General features: G+C 37.4%; 2 protein-coding genes across 4 annotated transcripts; both read left to right on the forward strand.

Moving 5' to 3' along the window:
• Positions 1 to 278: 278 nt before the first annotated feature.
• LOC137003326 (zinc finger CCHC domain-containing protein 12) lies at positions 279 to 4,543 on the forward strand. Of its 2 annotated transcripts, XM_067363442.1 has the most exons (3): positions 279 to 433; positions 572 to 677; positions 806 to 4,543. In XM_067363442.1, exon 3 carries the CDS (start codon positions 1,553 to 1,555, stop codon positions 3,221 to 3,223), a length of 1,671 nt encoding a protein of 556 aa, XP_067219543.1. In that variant the 5' UTR covers positions 279 to 433; positions 572 to 677; positions 806 to 1,552; the 3' UTR covers positions 3,224 to 4,543. The 2 variants fall into 2 exon arrangements, with proteins under 2 accessions (XP_067219543.1, XP_067219542.1); XM_067363441.1 differs by having other exon boundaries at positions 572 to 4,543.
• A 1,626-nt stretch (positions 4,544 to 6,169) lies between these two features.
• LOC137003493 (uncharacterized) lies at positions 6,170 to 9,304 on the forward strand. 2 transcript variants are annotated; one of them, XM_067363678.1, is made up of 3 exons: positions 6,170 to 8,347; positions 8,485 to 8,590; positions 8,719 to 9,304. In XM_067363678.1, exon 1 carries the CDS (start codon positions 6,191 to 6,193, stop codon positions 7,988 to 7,990), a length of 1,800 nt encoding a protein of 599 aa, XP_067219779.1. In that variant the 5' UTR covers positions 6,170 to 6,190; the 3' UTR covers positions 7,991 to 8,347; positions 8,485 to 8,590; positions 8,719 to 9,304. The 2 variants fall into 2 exon arrangements, with proteins under 2 accessions (XP_067219779.1, XP_067219778.1); XM_067363677.1 differs by having other exon boundaries at positions 8,485 to 9,304.
• Positions 9,305 to 18,783: the final 9,479 nt, after the last annotated feature.

The following is an 18,783-nucleotide window of genomic DNA, read 5'->3' on the forward strand; positions in this document are numbered from 1 at the left end:
ATTGACCATTCAACCATCTGTGTCTTTTCTGTAATCCTTCCAAACCAGCCAAATAAGTGTAACCCTTGTTAAATAATTGTTTATGATTAGTATTATTTATTATAAGATTGCTTAAATAGAATATGATTATTCATATGGCAGAAATTCTTTATAAATATACAAATATATGTAAATATTTATATCTGAATTAAGTTAAGGAATGAGCAATGGCCAATCGGAGCGTTGCATTGTCAGCCCCGCCCCTTTTCCTACGGATCGCGTTGCACAGTTCAGATGAGAGACGGGGAGCAACGGAGAAAGTTGATCAGACGTGTGTGTGTTAAATGGTGAAAAATACGATTCCTAATAATGTTTAAGGTTCACATAAACTGGACAAATTAGAGCTCAACCTCAAGATATTAGACGATTCAGCATGATTGTTGATTTTGACTCGGTGAGTTTACAATGTTATAATTAGTCTTTAAAAAAAAAACAAAAAACAATTGACAACACATTATTTTATTTGTTTCATGCACACGAGACAAAATTGTGTTATATTGTAATATTGTATGGGCTGGATTGTAATTTGCAGTGGATTATATCAGACCGCATGGTGTATTGAGTGTTCACTGCCGTTCGCTGACGCCATTTTGTGCGTGCCTGTGAAAGAGAAAAGAGAGAAAGACGTGAATGGACAGGTATTTGAATATAATGTCACTTACAGTGATTTCATTCATGGAAGTATTTTATTTGTTTCCTGTGTTATGTATAATTGTTGATCATTATTGATATACAATATTGAATGCATATTCTGGTCTGTGATCAGGCCAGGTTTTTTTTTCTGTGTGAACAATTTCCAAGTTGGATTTCCCTAATCGATGGCGAGCCTCCCACTTCGACCCTGAAAGGATCACGAACCTAGAGGAAAGGACAATTTTTCCATTCCGTTGTTTTTCTCCAGACACGTAAGAGAGAACACATTCCCAGAGACTGGTTCTTTGTATTTTTTTTTTATGGGACTGAAACATTTCAGTAGCACAATTGAGAAACTTTAAAACTGATCAATCTTTCAATTGATAAAAACTTTGAAACTAGACACTGATTTCAGTGTGGGTTATATGTGATATCACTGAGATTTGGTTTCATTTGTATTCACATTGATTGTGATTGTGATTACTGTAAATTAAAAGTAATTTAGAGGGTGCACCCAGGGTATATATATAGTTTATTGTATATTTTCTCTTTTTGTTTGTTGTTCTGTGAGTTGAAGAGAAAAAAAAAAAAGAAATACTGAAAGGAAAAGAAATAACTGAATATTCAAAGTAAAGTTATTTTTGATTCAACTTACCTTTTGTCTCTGCGTTTTGCTCAGTATCACCGCCGCCTCCCTTTACGTACCATGCAGTCTTCTGATTGTATTTCTCTGGTCCATTAGTGAGTGAGTATATACCCGCTACAATTGTGGCGAGCCAGCCAAGGAGGTGACGCTGTTGCTGAGTATTAGCAATTGTGATTTTGAACAATTAAATTTTCACCTTGTGACTCTTTTTAAAAAAAAAAAAAAAAAAAAAAAATGGATATAGTTGAAGCAGAGGGCATTAAAGTTCCAAACTCTCTGATTGTTAGTGGCTTAACTAACAGCGAGCGTGATGAAGAATTAATTGACCTTCTGAAAAGATATGGTTCTTTTGCCAGAACGCTTCTCATTAGCGACAAAGAGTCAGAGTTTTACCAGAGCACAATAATTGAATATAACAGTGGTCAAGCTTTACAATCTCTTGAAGACCAGCTGCCTTATACTCACCGGCTCTCCAGTGATCCAAATATCACTTACCACGTGAGGGCATTGTCTAGCGTCTTTACACAGCAGTTGGGCAGTAGCGTCACTAAATCCTACCTGGAAGGATTGAAAGAGATTGCAAAATTGAGTGGAACCAATTTTGAAGCAGTTTTAAGCCAGATGCTATCTCAAATGAGTGCAGAACTTACACCAGTGTCCACTGATCTTGCAGCTGGAGATGGAAACCCAAATGAGCCACCATCCCCAGCACTCCCTGACGAGGGCGTTGGTGCAGCACCTGTTAAGCCAAGTCAGGTAGATGAACCCCAGTCACAGTATACGCCTATTAAATCGAATGGGCCACCCCTCTTTACCTCTCAACAGGTACTCAATCCACCTGAAGTCCAGAAACTCATAGTTGAACACGTTGTGAGGAGTGGTGAAGTGGCTGCCCAGGGGCCTGTACAATCCCGACTCCGAGTATTCTCCGGTAAATGTCCCAGACCTGGTAACGAGGTTGATTATGATACTTGGCGCTCCAGTGTGGAGCTTGTTCTAAAAGACCCTGGCTTATCTGATCTGCATGTGTCCAGGAAGATAGTGGACAGTCTCTTGCCACCTGCAGCTGATGTTATAAAACATCTAAACCCTGAAGCTCCCTCCTCAGCTTACCTTCAGTTGCTGGATTCTGCTTTTGGAATTGTCGAGGATGGGGATGAACTCCTTGCAAGATTTATGAATACCTTACAGGACGCCGGAGAGAAACCATCCGCTTACCTGTATAGATTGCAGACAGCCTTGAGGGTGACTATCAAAAGAGGTGGAATCACTCCTGAAGAGGCAGACAGGCACCTCCTCAAGCAGTTTTGTAGAGGCTGCTGGGATAATGATTTAATTACTGATCTGCAGCTTGAGCAAAAGCGCAACCATCCTCCTTCTTTTGCGCAGCTTCTGCTCATGTTACGTACGGAAGAAGACAAACATACAGCGAAGGTCACTCGTATGAAACAACATCTTGGGTCTTCTAAACAGAGAGCCCTGATACATTCCCAACGAACGTGGGTCTCTGCTGAAATGGAGCAAAGAGAAACTTCAAATGTGGCTACACTTACAACTGAAACACAAGAGCTCAAGAAGCAAATAGCTAAGCTCCAAAGTCAGTTAGCCAGTTTCACGGCCAAGCCAAAAACTCATAAGAACTTCTCAATGCAAGAAGCAGTAAATAAACAGGACAAAAAGAAGACAGGAACTGTTGGTGCTGCAAGTGTGACTCCACTTAGTAAGAAACCAACAGGCAGGCCGAGGCCATGGTACTGTTTTTCTTGTGGGGAGGATGGCCACGTTGCATCTTCTTGCACTTCCGAACCTAACCCTGCACTTGTCACTACCAAACGTAAACTTCTAAGAGAGAAGCAGCTTCAGTGGGACTCTCAGAACTCCACCCCCAACCCTGATTTAAACTAGAGCCAGCCCTTGTTGAGGGACAGATGGGGGCTGAATTGAAATCAAACCGTCCCGCTGTTAAATGTATCTCAAACAAATGTCAATCTTCTAGGAAGCGAAGCATTAACCTGCCAAAGGGTTTGGTGGGTGCTAGATGCATTGCAGAAATCAGCATAGCTGGTGAAAAGTGTCATTGTTTATTGGACACTGGGTCACAAGTTACAACCGTCCCCAAGTCCTTTTATGAGCAGCACCTCTCTGAATATCCCCTTAACTCTGTCAATGACATCTTGGAAGTAGAAGGTGCCAATGGCCTTTCTGTCCCATATGAAGGCTTTGTAGAAGTGGACATTACCTTTCCAGAGGAGTTTCTGGGTGTGAGTGTTGAAGTACCTACTGTAGCCCTAGTAGTTCCTGATGTGAACCCTCACAATCAGCCTTTGATTTTAATAGGCACAAATACCTTGGATGTTCTCTACGAGCAACATTTGAACATGAATTCCCCAATGTTTCAACCATCTTCATTTGGTTACAGAGTGGTTCTGAGGACACTCGAGACGAGACATAAACAAAACACAAGTGGCATTCTTGGTCATGTGCGGTTGAGGAGTAAAGTACCTGAGGTCATGGCTGCAGGTCAGACTGTAGTTGTGGAAGGTTCCCTTGCAGTGCCCTGTGGGGTTGATAAGTGTGTCATGGTAGAGCATCCATCTAATTCCTCTTTGCCTGGTGGGGTATTTGTCAAACGCTGCCTACTTACCTTTCCTAAAACCCAATCTTACCGCTTACCAGTGGTGCTTACGAATGAAACTGAACATGATATAGCAATCCCGCCAAGGTGCACAATAGCTGAGCTTCATGTGGTTGACTCTGTACTCCCTCCGCCAATCACCCCTTCACAAAATAAACACTTACCTGTGCAGGAGCTTGATTTCACTTTAAATTTTGGCAATTCACCACTACCACAAGAATGGAAGGACCGTATCACTAAAAAGCTCAGAGAAATGCCTGAAGTTTTCAGTCAGCATGACTTAGACTTCGGACACACCCAAAAGGTGAAACATCGCATAAACCTTAATGACGAGACTCCTTTTAAACAAAGAGCACGGCCAATCCACCCACAAGATGTTGAGGCTGTCCGCAAGCATTTGCGTGACCTTCTTGTGAGTGGAGTCATTCGAGAGTCTGAATCACCCTTTTCCTCACCCATAGTGGTGGTGAGAAAGAAGAACGGGGATGTGCGACTATGTATAGATTATAGAAAGTTAAACCTCCAGACGGTAAAAGACGCGTACGCCCTTCCCAATCTTGAGGAAACTTTTTCAGCTCTGACAGGTTCCAGATGGTTTTCCGTACTTGATTTGAAATCTGGATACTACCAGATAGAAGTTGAGGAGTCTGACAAGCCCAAAACTGCCTTTGTTTGCCCACTGGGGTTTTGGGAATTCAATCGTATGCCCCAAGGTGTCACCAACGCACCAAGTACTTTTCAAAGATTAACGGAGAAATGTATGGGGGACATTAATCTGAAAGAAGTACTGGTCTTTTTGGACGACCTAATAATATTCTCTGACACCCCAGAGGAGCATGAGAGACGACTACTCAATGTTCTACATCGCCTCAAAGAGTACGGGCTGAAACTTTCTCTGGAAAAATGTAAATTTTTCCAAACCTCTGTTCGTTATCTGGGACATATTGTGTCGGAGCATGGGGTAGAGACTGACCCGGAAAAGATCCAAGCCTTAAAAACCTGGCCGAGTCCCAAGAATCTTAAAGAACTGAGGTCATTTTTGGGCTTCTCAGGCTATTATCGCCGGTTTATTAAGGATTATTCGAGGATCGTGAAACCACTCAATGACCTCACCTCAGGGTATCCACCATTAAGGAAAAGTAGTAAAAGGAGTGATAAAAAGGGACCGTACTACAATCCTAAGGAGCCTTTTGGGGGTCGTTGGACATCCTTTTGTGAGGAAGCTTTCCAGTCCATCATTGAGAAGCTTACTAGTGCACCTATCCTTGGTTTTGCTGACCCCAAACTCCCCTACTTTCTTCATACAGATGCCAGCACCAAGGGGTTGGGAGCTGCACTGTATCAGGAGCAAGGTGGGCAGATGCGTGCAATTGCATTTGCGAGCAGAGGGCTGTCACACAGTGAGTCAAGGTATCCTGCTCACAAACTAGAATTTCTTGCCCTTAAATGGGCAGTAACTGAAAAGTTTAGTGATTACCTTTATGGCAGCCAATTCACTGTCATCACTGATAGCAATCCTCTCACTCATGTTCTTACCACCGCAAGATTAGATGCTACAAGTTATCGCTGGCTAGCAGCTTTGTCCACTTTTTCATTTAAGCTGCAGTATAGGGCAGGCAAACTGAATGTGGATGCCGATGGTCTTTCAAGGCGACCTCAAGAGCCATTTCCGGAAAACCCTTTGTCTCAAAAAGAGCATGAAAGGATACAACAATTCGTACAGCATCAGCTTTCCAACGCAGAAGGTTCTGTCAGCACCACGGAGGTAGTTCGGGCCATCTGTGAGAAGCACCTCGTTCAGCAGTCAGCTGATGCCGGGCCAGGCATTGCTCTCATAAGCTCGCTTGCACTCCATTCCAATGCTGTACCCACCTGTTATGAACAAGAAGATAGTTCTGATTGGTTACCTGTTATACCTCACCTTTCAGACCTAGGTGACAAACAAAGGGCCGATCCAGTTCTTCAAGTGGTGATGTCACACTTGGAATCAGGAGAAAAACCTTCACCAGCAGTAAGGAAAGAACTTCCTGGTTTTTTTCTTAAAAGAGTGGAATCGTCTTGAGTTAAAGGACGGAGTACTCTACAGAAGACGGAAAGACAATGATTCCATCACTTACCAGCTAGTGCTCCCTGAAGAGCTAAGATCCTCTGTGATGAGTAGTTTACATGACAGTATGGGTCACATGGGGATGGAGAGAACTCTGGACCTGGCCAGATCCCGATTTTACTGGCCAAAAATGGCAGCTGAAGTGGAACAAAAGGTCAGGACATGTGGTCGTTGTGTGCGAAGAAAGTCCTCACCTCAAAAAGCAGCACCGCTGGTCAACATCCAGGCCACCAGACCATTACAATTAGTCTGTATGGACTTTCTCTCGTTGGAACCAGACCGGAGCAACACGAGGGACATCTTAGTGATCACAGATTTTTTCACTAAGTATGCGGTGGCAGTCCCTACACCAAATCAAAAGGCGAGAACAGTAGCAAAGTGTCTTTGGGAGAACTTTATTGTGCATTATGGGTTTCCTGAACGCCTACATAGTGACCAGGGCCCAGATTTTGAGTCGCGCACAATCAAAGAACTTTGTGACATATCAGGCATTAAGAAACTTCGAACAACACCCTACCATCCTAGGGGAAACCCTGTTGAACGCTTCAATAGGACTCTACTAGACATGCTTGGCACATTGGATGAGAAAGACAAAACTCATTGGAGAGATTTTGTCAAGCCATTAGTTCATGCATATAATTGCACAAAGCATGAAGTTACAGGGTACACCCCCTACGAATTGATGTTTGGGCGCCAGCCTCGGTTGCCTGTCGACCTTGCCTTTGGATTACCATACCAGGACCGTCCACAGATATCCCATTCTGAATATGTCAAACATCTGAAGTCTCACCTGGAAGAAAGCTATTTGCTTGCTTCTCGTAGAGCATTAAAGAGTGCGGAAAGGAACAAAATCAGGTTTGACAAACATGTGACAAATTCCTCCTTGGAAGTTAATGATCGTGTGCTGGTGAGAAACGTTCGGTTGCGTGGTAAGCACAAATTAGCAGACAAGTGGGAGCCCGAGGTGTACGTGGTAGTAAAGCGAGCAGGAGACTTACCTGTCTACACTGTTCGTCCTGAAACAAAGGATGGTCCTCTCCGTACGCTCCACAGAGACCTTTTGCTTCCTTGTGGATTCTTGCCATCACCAGAAATTTCAAGCCCTACCTTGACCAAGCCTACCTCCAAACCTAGGACACGCCAGAATCCTGGTATTCAGTCATCTGATGATGATAATCCATTCCCTGACTCGGAGGATGAAGATCTTAATGGGAGGTATGATGTTTTTCCAGTTGTGGAAACAGTACGGTTCTCAGCGGTCCATGACATCGGTAGGTCAGACGGAGCTGTGGATATTTCTTCTGATGCTGACTTAACTAACCAAGAACCTCCAGATGTTGATACTGTGCAAAGACATCCAGTTGAACACCTACCTGTTGATCCTCCCAACAAATACTCACCTGTTGATCCTCCCAACGAATACTCACTTGTTGATCCTCCCGATGAACACTCACCTGTTGATCCTCCCGACGAATACTCACCTGTTGATGCTTCAGGAGTTTCTGAAACAAATAATGTACCTGAAAAAGACCAAACTGAAAAAGAAAAGGACCTACCTGTTCGAAGTGAAGATGAATTTGAAGCGACAAACGTTGCTAAAACTACTGTTTCTGTGGAAAAGGGAGAACAACAGCCAGGAAATGAGGGGAAACAGAATGCAAATATTCCACTCAGATGCTCTAGTAGGCAGAGAGAGGAACCTGAGAGACTTACCTACTTTCAGCTTGGAAACCCCCTGTCTTATGTTGTTCAATCTTTGTTCCAGGGGTTAAGTACTGCCCTTGTTAGCTCCCTCAATAGTGTTGAAAATACAGGCCCCCTTTCCAATTTACCTGATGCTTCACCAAATGTAGTGACTAATCAGCCACTCAGAGCATGCAAAGGGACTTGCATGATTTCAGGGGGGGAAAGTGTAACCCTTGTTAAATAATTGTTTATGATTAGTATTATTTATTATAAGATTGCTTAAATAGAATATGATTATTCATATGGCAGAAATTCTTTATAAATATACAAATATATGTAAATATTTATATCTGAATTAAGTTAAGGAATGAGCAATGGCCAATCGGAGCGTTGCATTGTCAGCCCCGCCCCTTTTCCTACGGATCGCGTTGCACAGTTCAGATGAGAGACGGGGAGCAACGGAGAAAGTTGATCAGACGTGTGTGTGTTAAATGGTGAAAAATACGATTCCTAATAATGTTTAAGGTTCACATAAACTGGACAAATTAGAGCTCAACCTCAAGATATTAGACGATTCAGCATGATTGTTGATTTTGACTCGGTGAGTTTACAATGTTATAATTAGTCTTTAAAAAAAAACAAAAAACAATTGACAACACATTATTTTATTTGTTTCATGCACACGAGACAAAATTGTGTTATATTGTAATATTGTATGGGCTGGATTGTAATTTGCAGTGGATTATATCAGACCGCATGGTGTATTGAGTGTTCACTGCCGTTCGCTGACGCCATTTTGTGCGTGCCTGTGAAAGAGAAAAGAGAGAAAGACGTGAATGGACAGGTATTTGAATATAATGTCACTTACAGTGATTTCATTCATGGAAGTATTTTATTTGTTTCCTGTGTTATGTATAATTGTTGATCATTATTGATATACAATATTGAATGCATATTCTGGTCTGTGATCAGGCCAGGTTTTTTTTTCTGTGTGAACAATTTCCAAGTTGGATTTCCCTAATCGATGGCGAGCCTCCCACTTCGACCCTGAAAGGATCACGAACCTAGAGGAAAGGACAATTTTTCCATTCCGTTGTTTTTCTCCAGACACGTAAGAGAGAACACATTCCCAGAGACTGGTTCTTTGTATTTTTTTTTTTATGGGACTGAAACATTTCAGTAGCACAATTGAGAAACTTTAAAACTGATCAATCTTTCAATTGATAAAAACTTTGAAACTAGACACTGATTTCAGTGTGGGTTATATGTGATATCACTGAGATTTGGTTTCATTTGTATTCACATTGATTGTGATTGTGATTACTGTAAATTAAAAGTAATTTAGAGGGTGCACCCAGGGTATATATATAGTTTATTGTATATTTTCTCTTTTTGTTTGTTGTTCTGTGAGTTGAAGAGAAAAAAAAAAAAGAAATACTGAAAGGAAAAGAAATAACTGAATATTCAAAGTAAAGTTATTTTTGATTCAACTTACCTTTTGTCTCTGCGTTTTGCTCAGTATCACCGCCGCCTCCCTTTACGTACCATGCAGTCTTCTGATTGTATTTCTCTGGTCCATTAGTGAGTGAGTATATACCCGCTACATAAGGAAACAGATGAACACCTGTAAAATAATGATCGGAGATTAAATTAATAATGATAATCATCATCGACAGGTAAACAACAGGGGTTTGTTTTTCGTATGTGGATTAATCATCAGTATTTACAGTTGATGATTAGAGATGATCCAGGATTGTTAGATTCTTTGAAGTCATTAAGCTCAAACTTGCTCAGGAGCAGGCATATTTGACAGAAACATCTTTATAAGGTGAAAGTTTATCACAGCCACTGTTACTTTCTGAACCAGGGAAATAATTAAAAATATAAACTTACTTGTCATTACATACAGTTGTGCTCACAATTATTCATACCCTTGGTAAATATTACCAAAGAAGGCTGTGAAAATAAATCTGCAACCGTTTATTGGAGAATAAGAATTTTAAATGGTTAATAATACTAATAATATAATAATCTCATTATGAAATAAATGTTTTTTTCTCTAATACACACTGCTCACAATTAATCATACCCTTTTAATCTGTTTGTAACCTCTTTTTTTTGTCAAGATAAGAGCTATGAAATGTACTGCTGGAATATTGTGGGCCTATTTTTCCGCCGGAGATCCTGGACATCTTGTTCAGATACATGGCATCATTGATTCTATCAAACAGCAAAAGATTAAAAAAAAAAAAAAAAAAAAAAAAAAAAATCAACCTGACTGTCACTGTTAGAAGTCATATAATGGCTATCTTGGCAAAAGGAGGTTAAAAAAGTTTTGAATAAAAGGGTATGATTAATTGTGAGCAATGTGTATTATAGAAAATCATTTATTTCACAATGAGATTATTATTAGTATTATTAACCATTTAAAATTCTTATTCTCCAATGAACGGTTTGATTTTTATAAAGTTTTAAAATAAAAGATCAAAAGGATGAACAATGCAGATTTATTTTCACAGCCTTCTTTGATTATATTTACAAAGGGTATGAATAATTTTGAGCACAACTGTACATAATGTGTAGTCAATAGAGACAATTTTACTCATTGAGAGATTTATTTGTGAGTGAATAATTATCTTAATTTAATTGGAGCTTTACATTAAATACAGTTTGGATGAACCTTGCATTAATAATCTGAACGATGACAGCTATTATACTTTATGCAAAATGTAAACAATTAGGATAGTGGTTCCCAACCACATTCCTGGAGGCCCACCAGCACTGCACGTTGTCTCCTCAATCAAACACACCTGATTAAGGTTATCAGCTCATTAGTAGTGACTCCAAGATCTAAAATGGGTGTGTCAAAACAATCATTTACAAATTTTATTTATCTATTAAACATTTTATATTATTTTGCCAGCTTGGCTGTGTCCTATTTTAATTATATGATTTATTTATTTATTTTATTTTTTATTTGAATTAGGACAGTGCACATTGATCAACAAATCAGCAATGAGCATCAGTGTAAATATGCTGGAATTAGCACAATTTCATCCGTTGTCCTAAGGCAGGTATCATAAAATACAAAATACAGATTATTTACAAACATAACAACATACATGTAGACATATTACACAGAACAACAAAGACTAAGTACTGTAAACAGCAGTCACATAGAAGTTAAAAGGCCACTATGAACAGACATCCAATAAGAAAATTATTTACATATGGGTACATCGCTGGTTTGATTTCAGCCATTGTTTAAGGTTTTTTTTTAAAGGTTAAGTAATTGTCACAATTCCTAACTTGAGCTAGACACCACCATTTGGCTAAATAGTTCTGCGCCATTGTACATTAAGTAAGTCGCCAAAAACCCTTGAGGGGTTTTAAGATGCTCTCAGTTGTATGAGACCAGATTGTATAACATTAAGTTATGTGAGTAAATATCATTGCATGCATATAAGCCTTTGCTGACTCAACAGTAAGAAAAGGCCTTATACGTTGGAAATTTGACAAGTTAAATTTTATAATATTTGTGATTTTTTTTTTTACATGTTGCTTAAATGTCAGATGTGAATCAAAGACCACACCAAGATACTTAAATTGTTCTAACACATCTAGTCTATCTCCAATGACAAAGACAGATGGCTCTGGCCCCACTGCTGGCTGCCGTGAGAATACAATACTGTATCATCAGCGTATAATTGCATTTTTATATTTGAACAGACATTTGGTAAGTTATTAACATAGAGACTGAATAAAATCGGTCCCAGTATTGAGCCTTGTGGGACTCCAGCAGAACAAGTAAGATAAGATGACTGTGAATTTCCTATTTGTACAGCTTGTTTTCTGTCTGACAAATATGATTGCATCCAACAATGTGCTCTTTCAGAGAAATTAAAATAAGTCAATTTAGCAAGAAGCACATTATGATTAATGGTATCAAAGGCTCGTTTCAAGTCCAGAAAAACAGCCCCTACAAAGCCCGCTTTTTAAATTCTCAAGAAAATAACAAGTGGCTGTTTCTGTAGAGTGATGTTTGCGAAATCCAAAATGAATTGGATGGAAAGGGGTATCACTACTGTTTAGGTGTTCAATTAACTGTGAGGCAACCCATTTTTCAGCTATTTTGAAATTATTGGTAGAATGCTTATTGGACGAAAATTCTCTGGTTTTGACTTATCACCAGCCTTAAAGACTGGGATAACCCTAGCAGTCTTCCATGTTTAGGGCACTATTCCCTGTTTTATAGATAGATTTATCAGGTGTGCAATTGGGCTTGCAAGAGCCTCTTTATGGAGTTTTAAAAGATCATTAGTGAAACCAAAAGTATCTCTGGCTTTTGAACTTTTTAGAGATGAAATTATTTTTATAACGTCAGGAACAGATATATCCTGTATACTAAATATTGGTTTATTAGCATCTAGAGGCTTGTATGGGATGTTTGGGCATTTAAAATGCATTGTCAAATCCTCAACTGAGCTAATAAAGTATCTGTTAAAGCTATTGACGATAATGTCTAAATTATCAGTTAGCATACCTTTAACTTGAAGTTGCAGATCTTTGAAATTTATATCTTTATTTCGTCCTAACAGATCATTTAAATTTTCCCATATTAATTTTCCATTTCCATTTGTCCCTTTAATTATCTCAATAAAGAAATTTGCTTTAGCTTTACGGATCTGATTTACATTTTTAAAGTGATGTAAAAATCTGATGGTCACTTGTAATAAATTATATGATGTTGTTATGGTGCTTCCTTTCTGGGCATGTGACTTACCCAGAGGTGAACAACCTCATTCTATGCACCAGTGACACATGATAAGACGTCATGGCCCATCCGCTGTGCCATTCACCTGTCACCCATCAATGTCTTCCCAGTAACACTGCCAATTGGTCCCACCAAACCAGCAAACCTGGATTTTACAGAAGAAGCCATAAAAGACATTCAGGAACTACTTGAAAATGGTTTGGATGGAAAAGACATAAAAAAACAGATGTGTTGTGTGTGACGCACCCGCAAGAGCCATGGTAAAAAAAGTCTACGGACCAATGCCACATACCGTGCTGAAATGACAAGACGTCAGGAGAATGAAGACATTCCAATGTCTCCATTTTTGAACCTCCCACTGGACATGGTAGAGCAATTTCCAATCGACTACATGCACCAAGCCTGCCTGGGTGTAATGAAAAAGCTCATCACAGAGTGGGTTAGAGGAGACAGAAAGGTGAGAATGTCTGCTGTCACTCCAAGGGAAGGAGGTCATTCCAAGCTGTTTTGCCCAAAAACCAAGGAACCTGTATACAGTGGTGCTGAAGGGAATTCTGGCGGACCAGTTGTACGAACATTTCATGGCGTTCAGTGTTGCCTTGGGTCTTCTGCTCTGCCCTACTCTGGCAGTGGACCACAACAGCTACTGTAAAGAGCTGATGACATACTTTGTTGGAGAAACAAAATAAATCACTTCATGGTGTACAATATACATTCAATGGTGCATCTTCCGAGACCGATTTTGGGAAACTGAAACGTCTCGTAAGGTCAGGAAAGCAGCCACTTACTCAAGTGGTCAAACGGCTGGGGGAAATGTCAAATTCCCCACTGTCTGTGGAGGCTTCCAAGTCCAAAATCAAAAGAACTCTATGGAGAAAAACAAAGTCATAATTTAGCATATGATATGCATTTTTCAGGCCACTGAAAAGGTGTCAATTTAACAATTTATTCATGAAATTATACTGAGATCCCAATATCTCTAGAATTAAACAGTATAGGGCCTTCAAAATGACAATAACAAAAGAAAGTTTAAGAACCAGAATCTAAAAGGATATTAAGATATATTAAATATTTCTTTAGTTACAGGTATGGGGTATTAAAATAGCAACAAATATTGCTAAAAACAACAGATTTTCCAAATAGACCTACCAAGCCTAATGGTTAGGGAGTCAAACTTGTAACCTGAAGGTCACAGGTTCGAGTCTCAATACAGGCAGGAAATTACTGAGGTGCCCTTGAGCAAGGCACCTAAACCCCAATTGCACCAGGCACCAAAAGTGAATGGTTGCCCACTGCTCTGTGTGTGTGTGTGTCTTCACTACTCACTACACCTAATGTGTGTGCACTAACTTCAATGGGTTAATAGCAGAGGACAAATTCTGGGTTACCATACTTGGCCTTCACATGGCACTTTCACCTTTTTTTCAATAAACAAAATTAATAAAATGATATAAAATCAATACTTGGTCTTCACTTTCACTAATGTCATTTTTACCCCCTGTAATTTGGGTTAATTTCAGGTGACATATTAATTTTCACCCACTCTACAAAATATGTGATTAACGTTACTCAATAGCCATTATTTGTCATGGTATTCTTTGTAATAAACACCTAATAACATATAACTTCTCTGACACATTTGATTAAGTTTCAATAGTAAAGATAGATTTTAACAGTGATCCATTTTCAAAGTAATTTTATTTAGCGCGTGCATACCATAGACTGCATACACTGTGGTGCACGTCGGGGGGAAAACACACATATATCCCACAAATGACTACTACGATAAAATACAATACAATTTCAACATAACACATATACTACTTACCTCCAACCACTTGCACGTCAAAAACAAATGGTCCTACGCAACGTAGTTCTCTCGTGCATACATGCTTCTTCTCTTCCAGCATCTTTGACTAGCGATATCGCCACCTATGGGTTGTTTAATATTATATACATTATATACTATATTATACATATTTCCACATCCAGGTATCACCAAAACAATTGTTAATTAATTAATAATATAATATAATATAATATAATACAATAAATCTAAGTTTATATATAATATACAAGGAATCAAAATGTACATTATATATATATATATATATATATATATATATATATATATATATATATATATATATATATATATATATATATATATATATTGTCTTCATTTAAATTCTTACTCGCGTGCCAAGCCCGCGAAACCTGCCGGCGGGCATATATAAGCTGGGGTCTTGTGTCCACCGCGCGCAGAGCACGGTACCTTGTGAGAGGAAATCCCATCCTACGAGTTTTTCTCAGGTAAAGTACTTTTTTATTTAACCGATTTAGGTAAATTACTTTGTAATGTATAAATGACTTTAATGTAAATGTATGAACCCACTATAAATGTAAATAACATTTAAAACTTGAAGAAAGAAAGCAAATAATAAAATCTAATTATAGCCTATACTCAGGGTACACCACTAAATAACGGCCACTTTTACATAACGAACCTTTTAAATTGTCATAAAACTGATTAACTGTCATTTCCAGTAAATGTACATATATTGTTCACATAAACAATGGATTTCTGTCTTTTTATCCATTTATCAGCACCGTCAAATACCTGGTATAGCGTTAAATACCGTTAAATGCCGTTAGTCTGTGTGACGTCACTTGGGATAATAGAGCATATCCGCTCGGATTGAGAGAAGCTCTTTCATTTCAGAGTTATGTCTTTCCTGTTAACCTTGCGTAAAAAGAAATAAATTCTACAATTATAATATGTTCACTTTGTAATTATAATATAGGCCTATTCACTTTGTATGGAAAGTAGCGCCTTCAGGGCTGCGAGCGCGCACACGCGTCACTTCTAGAGCGAGACAAAAGCCGCTGTAAGATGAAAACTGTATAATGAAATTAAATATTGAAATTTTTTAATTTAATTAAAAAAAATATTATTATTGTTATTATTATTATTATTATTGATACTACTACTATTAATATTTCATATTTAAATATATTTAATTAATTAATGTTTAAAATTATTATATTTTAAATGATTATATTATACAATTATTATATTTTATTTGAATTATTATTGTTAACAGTATTAATAATAATAATTATTATTATTAGTAGTAGTAGTATAAACAATAATACTATTATTGTATTAATAAATTATTTAATGTTATTATTTTTATAATTCTTCCTATTAATAGGCCTATTATTACCACTATTATTGATATTATTTAATATTTAAATATTTAATCATTAATTCACTTTTGTAATTTATACTAATAATTATTCTCTTCTCTCTTTTTTAGTGTCGATTGTCGTCTGATTATTGTAAGTGATAATTCTACACATCCTGATAAGTCAGAAATCGCTGATGCAACTGAAAGCATTTTAATTTGTATACTCATGTTCTCGCCTCTTTCATTGTGTGTTAACAGCAGTTAAATACACCCAAAGGCTCTTTTAAGAGCCCAGCACAGAACGTTTTTGGCTTTGTAAGTATGTTTGATTTTTTTTTTTTTAAGACGCATCCTGCATCTCTGATTTGTCATGCTCCTCATAACCTTAGTCATAAAACACTGATGAAACTGAATGCATTTTAATTTATATCATATTCAGACATGTTTCTATCCCCTTGTGTTTCTTACTTGTTATTTGGTTACTAGTATTAGTAATACCAATAATAATAATAACAGTTATTATGTTTTGTTATTATTTTAGTTTTAATAGTAATAATACAAATAATACAAATAATAATAATAATAATTAGCATATTACTATTGTTATTGTTATTATTATGATTATATTCAAGAATGACCATGTATTTTACTGACTTTATATGGTTTCTTACTTGTTATTGTAAAGTTTTATCAGATGCACTGCTGCCTGCAGTCTTCTCATCTTCATGCACTTTCAGAAGCTATTAATAGTTCAAGAGCCTTAAGTAACTTTTGTAATTTATACTATAAATAATTATTCTCTTCTCTCTCTTTTTCAGTGTCAATTGTCGTCTGATTATTGTAAGTTATAATTCTACACATCCTGAGAAGTCAGAAATCGCTGATGCAACTGAAAGCATTTTAATTTGTATACTCATGTTCTCTCCTCTTTCATTGTGTGTTAACAGCAGTTAAATACACCCAAAGGCTCTTTTAAGAGCCCAGCACAGAACGTTTTTGGCTTTGTAAGTATATGTATGACTAACAATCAGACATATTTGGGTTTCTTTAAATAACTGAAGATTTTTTTTTTCTTCTTTAAAATGCATCCTGCATCTATGATTTGTCATGTTCATCATAACCTTAGTCAAAAACCACTGATGAAACTGAATGCATTTTAAATCATATTCAGACATTTCTACTTTCTCTCCCCTTTCCTTGTGTCAACAGCAGCTACACAAGTCATCTTAGACTTTCAGGTAACTTCATATGTTTTAATGTTGTTTTACCTATCTAGACATGGCTGTTCAATAAAATATTTTGTTGTTTTACCCCCAACTCAAATCCATTTTTTTTTTTTTGTTTGTTTGTTTTTTGAAATCTCAACTGAAAAGTTTACCCCTTGCAGAATCAGCAAAAAATGTTAATCATTTTAACAAAAAAGGATCATGAAAATTGCATGTTATCTGTTCTGAATAAAGTATTTCACATAATGGTTGTTTACATAAAGTGCACAAGAGAAAAAAAAAAGAGCAGAATTTATAAAAATGACCCCATTTAAAAGTTTACATAGCCTACCGTTGATTCTTAAAACTGTGTGTGGTTACCTGAATGATCCACGACTGTTTTTATGTTTTGTGATGGTTGTTCATGAGTCCCTTGTTTGTCCTGAACAGTAAAACTGACCAGCGTTCTTCAGAAAAATTCTCCAGATCCTGCACATCATCTTCTTGTTCAAACGTTTTCACCCCTGGCCCTCAGTTGTCCTCAGTGTGAAAAGATGGATCTCAAAATCATTCAGTCACTGCTGGAGAGGGTTCAAATATGCAAAAGGTGCTGGTAAACTGAAGAATTTGCAGGACCTGAAGGATTTTTTCTGAAGAACGGTGGTCAGTTTAACTGTTCAGGACAAACTAGAGACTCATGAACAACCATCACAAGGTAACCACACACAATATTAAGAATCAAGGGTATGCACATTTTTGAACGGGTTAATTTTATATATTCAGCTATTTTTTGACTTAGTACTGTATATTCAGGACAGTACTATATCCAAATTACCCAAATAAGATGGGCTGAATTCTTCTTGTTCTATTTAATGGCAGGTCACAACTTAACTGTTATTATGGACACTTTCTGTTAGCAAGAACACTAATCTCTTCTACCCCCTCCCCTTTCCCCCAGTCTCTTGACCCATCAGTGCCAAAGCTTCAGCAAGCACTGTGTGCTCAGCTGCTCTGGTCTCCACAGTTCAGGGAAAGGTAAGAAGTATATAGAAATATTTGTGTTGCCCCAATACAGTTTTCTAAAATTTCTAAAAAAAATTAATTTTTCAGTGATTTCAAGGCAAAAATTTTGTAATCGTTTAATGATTTTCAAACATGACAATGAGTTCAAGGTGCATATTTTTATTACACACACAAAAATGTTTATCTTTAACTTAATCATGACTCTTTTAAACTTCTCTTAACAAATGTACATGTGCCACTCAAACAGCAAACGAGGAGCAAACAATCATCTAAATCAGACTTTGCTGTGATAGTGCAACATTAAAGACAGTATCAGAGGTGCATATGCAGGACACATCACTTCAAGAAAACAACAACAACAAAAACAGAAAATATGATTGTGCTATATACCAAATATTATGCTGAAAATTGCTTTATTTACTATTTATGTTTAAATATGGTCTGAAAAATCTACAGAGAGGTTTAAAAAAGTATGGAAAGAATTTTGAAAGGGAAAGTTTTACAGGCATTTCCTCAATTGGGATCAAACAATTTCACTGTAAAATGCAAATCTCTTGCAGTTAACCATTATGCATGCGATAATATAAACATCACTGTGTTACTGATTTCACAGTTATTGCTTTTAAATAAAGCAACATGCAGCATAACATCAATATTTTCTGGCCCATGTTGAGACTTAAAGTTAGATGTTAAAGACATCTTTAATGTCTTCCTTTATCAATGCAGAAAAGTTTTCTGAAAACACCTACAATACTGAAAGAGAACTAAAATGAGAAAATTCAAGGGTCGATAGCCCAACTAAACCAAACACACAAATGAAACATTTTCAACCAAACATCAACAT

The sequence above is a fragment of the Chanodichthys erythropterus genome, chromosome 16 (genome assembly GCF_024489055.1).
Source record: "Chanodichthys erythropterus isolate Z2021 chromosome 16, ASM2448905v1, whole genome shotgun sequence".
Lineage (NCBI taxonomy): Eukaryota > Metazoa > Chordata > Actinopteri > Cypriniformes > Xenocyprididae > Chanodichthys > Chanodichthys erythropterus.